This window comes from Castor canadensis, chromosome X, assembly GCF_047511655.1.
Source record: "Castor canadensis chromosome X, mCasCan1.hap1v2, whole genome shotgun sequence".
Lineage (NCBI taxonomy): Eukaryota > Metazoa > Chordata > Mammalia > Rodentia > Castoridae > Castor > Castor canadensis.
Window position 1 is genome coordinate 118380996 of NC_133405.1, and position 6867 is coordinate 118387862.

A 6867-nucleotide genomic window follows, 5' to 3' on the forward strand; every position below is an offset into this window, starting at 1 on the left:
AATCAAGCTCATTGGTATTACTGCTAACACAGGTGTAGGAAAAGGAGCAAGATGACAGCAATTGTTCTTCTCAGCCATTGACCTGAGTAAAGGAAGAAAAACACATGGTATATGCAGACAGAGAAAAAAGAAGAGATCTATGAATTGTGGAATTAAAATTAAAACTTAAACTTCATCTAGAAGAAGCTGTTTGAGCAAATGAAAACAAAGAGTGTATGCCACTGAAAGTCAGACTCTAAATTTTACATGAGGTCAAGATAATGTTTACTCCAATTTCTTTCTGCCTAAATCCATGAAGTGTCAACAATAGTTTTTGGAGCTTCCAAAGAAGTGAAACACACTACTGAGAATGTACTAGTGCTAATACAAATGTCTATGAATCAAAAAAAATACAAAAGAGTGATCCTTACCTGTGAGATTCTAGGAAAGTGATATCCACTATTGTTGCAATGAACACAAAGTAGCATGAAGGTGAAAATATAGTGGTTTAATTGTATACACATTCTAACACTCTACATATAGAGTGCTACATCCCTCTGTCTAGGAAAGTTCCAGGTCACACTTGTTGTTGAACCTTATGGAAGATTGCATAAATGTCTCCAATTCTTCACCCTTCCCTATATCCATGTTGTTTGCTATATAAATTAGCTATAATTTCACACTCAATTTGGAGCATAGCATTCCCAATCTTGATTCTTGTCTTGGCCATGAACTTGCTTTGGAAAAGCAATAATTCAAACCGAAGCTTGAAATGGATTGAATATTTTAATATTAGAAAATTGGAATTCTTTCAATACTTAACAGTGAGTAGAAAATCTGCAGTTTGTACCCAACACTTCACTCAGTTGGAGAAGGAACATTTGACAGAACATAGAAGAAAACATCCAGTTAATTCAATATGTAACAAAAGGCCTTAATCACCACCAATAAGTAGGAAACTATCCAAAAGAGTAGGTCTAAGGTGGCAGGGGAAATACCAGGTTTATCTTGTAAATTAGAAAAATCTCCTGATAAAACTATCCACTCTATAAAAGGGCTGGACATAGAGTTTATATTCACTGTTTTGTCCCTAGTACCTAAGCTTGTACACAGAGCTAGTCAATGACTATGTTAGAAATAAATAAAAGGATTATTAAAAATAAAGATTTTTATCTATGTATTTATACCATAAATAATTTTTGAGAAACTATCATGTACCATGTTTATGAAGGGAAAAGGGGAAAAGCAGTAAGAAAATAAAAATCACAGCACTTATACAAGTGGTAGTCTCTTTCCCAAAAAAAAAAAAATTAACTAAAAATGGTTGGATGATGTTAAGTGCTATGGTGAAAATAAACATCAAAGAAATGTGTTGAATGGGTTGGGTAGAAAGTCTCTGCAATTTTAAAGGGGTGATTAGAGATGGTCTCACTAGAGATAAAGAACATTTGAATAAATTTTTGAAGGATATTAGGTTGTGACCCATGCAGATATTGAGAAATATGAGTGTTTCTGGTCAAAATAAGAGCAAGTGCAAAGGTCATGAGACAAGAGTATATCCAATATATTTCAGACACAGCTAAATGGTTAGTGTAGCTGGGACAGAATAAAGAAGAGAGAGAGACAGTTAGGTGAAGAGTTCAGATAAGTCAAGGAGGCCAGATCTTGCCTAACTCTACAGAAGGGTCTTAGAACTGTCGCTTTTATTCTAAATAAGATAGAAACACATTGATTTTATCACAGAGAGAGCATTTCAGATTGGGAACAGAAAAGAGAAGTTGAAACTATGAAAGGCTGGACTTCAGATAGTGACATCATCACTTATTATAGGAATTTGAACCAAATGTTTGATTAAGTTTTGGAGTTTCAAGTTTTTTCCCTCTAATATGGTAGTAATAAAATCTTCCTTGGCCCACTATTATATGATAATTAATTAAAAACATCAATAATGCATATAAAAGGATTTACAAAGCTCCAAGTATATAATATTTACTTATTAATAAGACTTTACTCCTGATAAAGCAACAAAAAGAAGAAAATAATAGTCTTAGGCAGGTACAAATAATGAAACAAAAAGGAACATTACTTCCCCAAATAAGCAAGAAAAGAATTGAAAGAAACTATTGCACAAATAGCAATAAGAAACGTATACTTGAGATTGTTTTAGATTTTAAGGAACTCTTATTAACATAATTAAGATAAAATGACCTTAATTGGATAAAGGGAAATTCCCAGTGACAAAATTGTGAGAAGACATAGATTTGTGCTGAATGCTTCTCAGAGAATGGAACCTGAGTGTATATCAAGAAAATTGACAGTACTATAATTGATTCTATGTTTACTACAAACACAACAGAGACAAAAATTGGACCATTAACATACATGCCATTATCATTATTGTATATTTGTAATTCTCTCTTTTTGAAATATGGTATGTTTTCTAACTAATATATCTGTCACTTCTCATACTAGTCCTTAATTCTTGTGTTTAAAAATTATTTATTATTTGTAAATGTTTCTAAACCAGCAGTATTCTGGCACTGACTTACCTTTTGTCATGAAATGATTGTCTCTTACATTCAACTCCCCCAGTGCCCTAGCTTCACTATGCCACTGAAAATCCCAGACTGTGGTCTGGAGATAACACTGCAAGGGAGGTGTGTGGGTTTTTCTGTGCCCTACTTGAGAGTTATCACAAATCTACAATATTATATAAAATGAAATGATTACTACAAATAAGACTTTTCAAATATAAGTTTGTTTGATGTCTCAATTTTTCCCTTGCAATAGCAGGGTTAATGTTTCAGAAAAATATTTTTGAAGAAAGAAAACTGCAGAAGTTGCTGCTACATCAAAAATCAACTTGGTTACTATTAAAATTATATTTAACACAGTTGCCATATCCAAGCTTCTATTTTTCAGTTGGCTATACACAGATGTGAATCTAAAGGAGGAAGTGTGTGACTTTCATCTTTTCTTGATTATTTTATGTTGATTACAAATTATATAGATGGAAAGAATGTGAAATAAAGTGTAATGAAGGCCAAGAAAAGGAGATAATAGTTCAATGTCTGAGTTTGGAATTAGAAAGACTTGTATTCAAATTAGAATTCTCCAACTTATTGTGTGACCTTTGACAATTTATTTAACTTCTCTAAGTTTGTTCCCTGATCCTAAAAAGATTATTAATACTGCTATATTATTAGATTACTATGAAAACTAAGTATGTATGTGTATAAGTCTTATCACAGTGTCTCGGACATAGTAACACCAAAGTATTATAGTTGATCAACTGATTTTACCTTTCTTCATCAAATAATAAGCACTCATTCAATTCTTGTGAGATTGTTATCATCTTCAATATTAAGAAAAGAAATAAAATAGTTGATCTGTAATGGTCAACACTCACTCTTGGCAAATTACTTTCACTTTCCCTTTGGCCCAGTTCTTCCCTGAGAATAAGGAATATGCTTGTGGATAGGAAAACATTTAAGGAAATGTTTCACCTGTTGTGCTAAAAGATAAAACTTTAGACAAAGCTGAACAGAGCAATGCATTGCCACATTCCTCCTTGTAACAACAGCTTCTCTCAGAGATGAATAAGAGAATGATACAGATTTAGACCAAGCAGGAGAAAATCCAACCCAATTTCTCTGATTCTGGAGATGCTCAATGTCTGTTAGTCATCTACTACTGCTTTTTATTTCACCCAGTGTTTTACTAACATAGACGGTCAGGTGTGGACTCCTTCAGGACATAGGTAAACTTTATTTTGTCAAAGGTCCTAAAGTATCCATCCCCATATATCTGATTTCTTAGCTTCCATTCTAAGCTTAGTGGCAGTTCCCTTTAACAAGTATAATATGTCTTATATAAGCAAATTCTTTTTAGGCAAAATCCTGGAGAATCACAAGATTCTTGCCAGTACGGAGACGTTATTAGCCTAAGCAGGCACAGAGACTCACTTAGTGTGGGTAAGGGAGGGAGGAAGAAGGGATGAAAGTTGATGAAGCTCAAGGAAGAAGGGATGAAGGTTGATGAAGCTCAAGGTGGGAGAAAATCAGAGGTAGCAGAGTGTTTGGAGGAATCTTGCTGACCTTAGTCCTCTCTCAATTTCTGTCATCCTGGTAACCACTAGTTATCTGCATTTTCTATTACGACATTTTCGAATTGCCAACGTCACCAACTGTCGCTGCTAACGTAGCGGTTGCTACCACAGGCCGGGATATGCTAAGAGGTCGGCAGGAAGACCAGACCTAGCGTGGACAGGCTAAAAGTCGTCATGGCCAGCAGGCGACACCGCGTCAAAGTCTATGTGAGAGACGAAGACCGGAAGTGGAGCGAAATTGGCATAGGACAAGTTTCATCTAGATACATTGGGCGACTCCACGGAGTGTGTCTACTTGTTCATTCTGAATCAGATGGGTTGTTGATTATGCAGTCCAAGATACATCCAAACACCTGCTATCAGAAACAAAGAGGGGTGTTAATTCTTTGGTCGGAAGCAGAAAATGACAGTGATGGTTTAGCACTAAGCTTCCAGGATCCAGCAGGCTGTCGAGAGATCTGGGAATATATATGTCAAGTCCAAGGTAAAGATCCAAGCTTGGAAATAACACAAAACGTTTTGGATACATCAGAAAACAATGATGAAATGCCACAAAGCAGTAATCTGATTGAGCTGCCTGACTGCGAACTCAATACACTCGAACAAATTGAGAATTTATTTGATTCCGTTTCTGCTTCTCCTCTCCGCCAGGAAAGGCTGGCTCTGATCTTGGAAAATGAGGATTATGTTCAAAAACTACTGCAACTGTTCCATACTTGTGAGAACCAACAGAACACTGAAGGATTATACCATTTGCATAACATTATTAAAGCAATATTATTTCTCAACAAGTCTCATCTACTTGAGATCATGTTTTCTGATAAGTATATCATGGACGTGGTGGGATGTCTTGAATATGATCCTGCTTTGGCTCAACCAACACAGCATAGGGAATTCTTGACCCAAAATGCAAAGTTCAAAGAAGTTATACCAATAACAAACTTTGAACTTAGGCAAAAAATACATCAGACATATAGAGTGCAGTACATTCATGATATTCTCTTACCTATACCATCTATATTTGAAAAGAGTCTTCTTTCCACTCTTACAACATTCATTTTCTTAAACAAGGTGGAAATAGTCAATATGTTGCAGGAGGATGAGATGTTTATGTTTGAAGTTTTTGCACAATTAAAGGATGAGACTACAGATGATGATAAACGACTTGAATTGCTATTATTTTTCAAGGAAATCTGTGCATTTTCCCAGACTTTACAGCCTGAATGCAAGAATGCACTATTCCAAACATTGATACAACTAGAAATCATTTCTGCTCTTAAAATTGTAATGAGTATAGATGATGTCCAAATAAAGCTAACTGCTACAGAAATACTTGCTTATCTAGTAGAATATAGTCCATCTACCATCCAAGGATTTGTAATGGAAGAAGCCCAGGAGGGTGAAGGTAATGAAGTCATCATTAATGTAATAATCAAACAAATGATCTGTGACACTGATCCTGAGCTTGGAGGTGACGTTAATATGATGGAACTTCTTCGTTCTCTTCTTGATCCAGAAAACATGCTGACAACGCCTAATGAATGTGAAAGTAGTGAATTTCTAAATATCTTCTATAAACATTGCATGCATAACTTGATAGCGCCACTCTTGTCTGCCACTTCAGAAGGAAAAGGTAAAGAGAATGATCCATTTGAAACTGAGAAAAACAAAAATAGCCCCAATAATTATCAAACAGCACAGCTGCTTGATTTAATTTTAGAATTACTCACATTTTGTGTAGAACATCACACACATTATATTAAAAATTATATTTTAAGCAAAGACTTGTTAAGAAGAGTCTTGATGTTGATGAGTTCAAAACACACAATCCTGGTCTGTTCTGTGGTCCGCTTTGTGAGAAAGATAATAGGCCTTAAAGATGAACTTTACAATTGTTATATCATTAAGGAAAATCTTTTTGAGACAGTTGTAAATACTTTTCTGCTTAATGGAACTCGGTACAATATGTTAAATTCAGCTATTATTGATATATTTGAATATATAAGAGTGGAAAACATCAAACCTCTTGTTGCACATATAGTTGAGAAGTTTTATAAGGCTTTTGAATCTATTGAATATGTTCAGACATTCAAAGGATTGAAAATTAAATATGAAGAAGAGAAAGAAAAACAAAACAAAATAAGGGAGAATTTGCACTCTATAATATCTAGCAAAATATTTTGCAAATGTGCCAAAATCATGAAGGTGAAGAAAGAAATGTGTCTTAAGGGAAATACAAAAGAATTGATGCCACCAATGGAAAATGAGTTGCCAGATCATTCTGATGAATTTATAGAAAATAAAGGAACAAAAGAAAGTGAAGACACTGCAGATATTCCTGAAACAACATCTTCGAGTGACTTCAGATTTTCTTCATGTCATCTTGCTGCTGGTGGTAGTAATAGAATGAATAGCCCCCAAAGAAGCAGTATGCATGTTTTAGTGGATTATCCTGATGATGATGATGAAGAAGAAGAAGAAAAAGAAGACAAAGCATCACCCCCCAAACGACCTCATCTTAGCTCATAAAATCATTATGGGAGAACTTCAACATCTAGTTCAATGAAAATTCTGCAAATGTCAAGATGAAAAGTATAATTACAATTCTTTCAGATAAACTTTTAAAAATAATTCAATAAGTAGCAAATATTAAGAACTAAGAAGTCTTAATTTTATAAGGAAATAAAATAAAACTTCCTAGGATATAAAAAATCTTACTTTGGGGGATGGTTTGAGAAGAAGAAACAGCTTCATATAATAATATTAATTTAATTTGGACT

General features: G+C 34.3%; 1 protein-coding gene across 3 annotated transcripts; it reads left to right on the top strand.

The window, feature by feature from the left end:
- Positions 1–4261: 4261 nt before the first annotated feature.
- LOC109675250 (serine/threonine-protein phosphatase 4 regulatory subunit 3B-like) lies at positions 4262–6616 on the top strand. 3 transcript variants are annotated; one of them, XM_020152006.1, is made up of 2 exons: positions 4262–5757; positions 5917–6616. In XM_020152006.1, exons 1-2 carry the CDS (start codon positions 4262–4264, stop codon positions 6614–6616), a joined length of 2196 nt encoding a protein of 731 aa, XP_020007595.1. The 3 variants fall into 3 exon arrangements, with proteins under 3 accessions (XP_020007595.1, XP_073918965.1, XP_073918966.1); XM_074062864.1 differs by having other exon boundaries at positions 4262–5183; positions 5262–6616; XM_074062865.1 differs by having other exon boundaries at positions 4262–4892; positions 5181–6616.
- Positions 6617–6867: the final 251 nt, after the last annotated feature.

Bases quoted from the DNA above. Each gene is read 5' to 3' on its own strand.
- LOC109675250 (XM_074062864.1), top strand. From the start codon at position 4,262: ATGGCCAGCAGGCGACACCGCGTCAAAGTCTATGTGAGAGACGAAGAC. The intron at 5,184-5,261 runs AGGATGAGATGT...GACTTGAATTGC, and splicing joins AATAGTCAATATGTTGCAGG to TATTATTTTTCAAGGAAATC.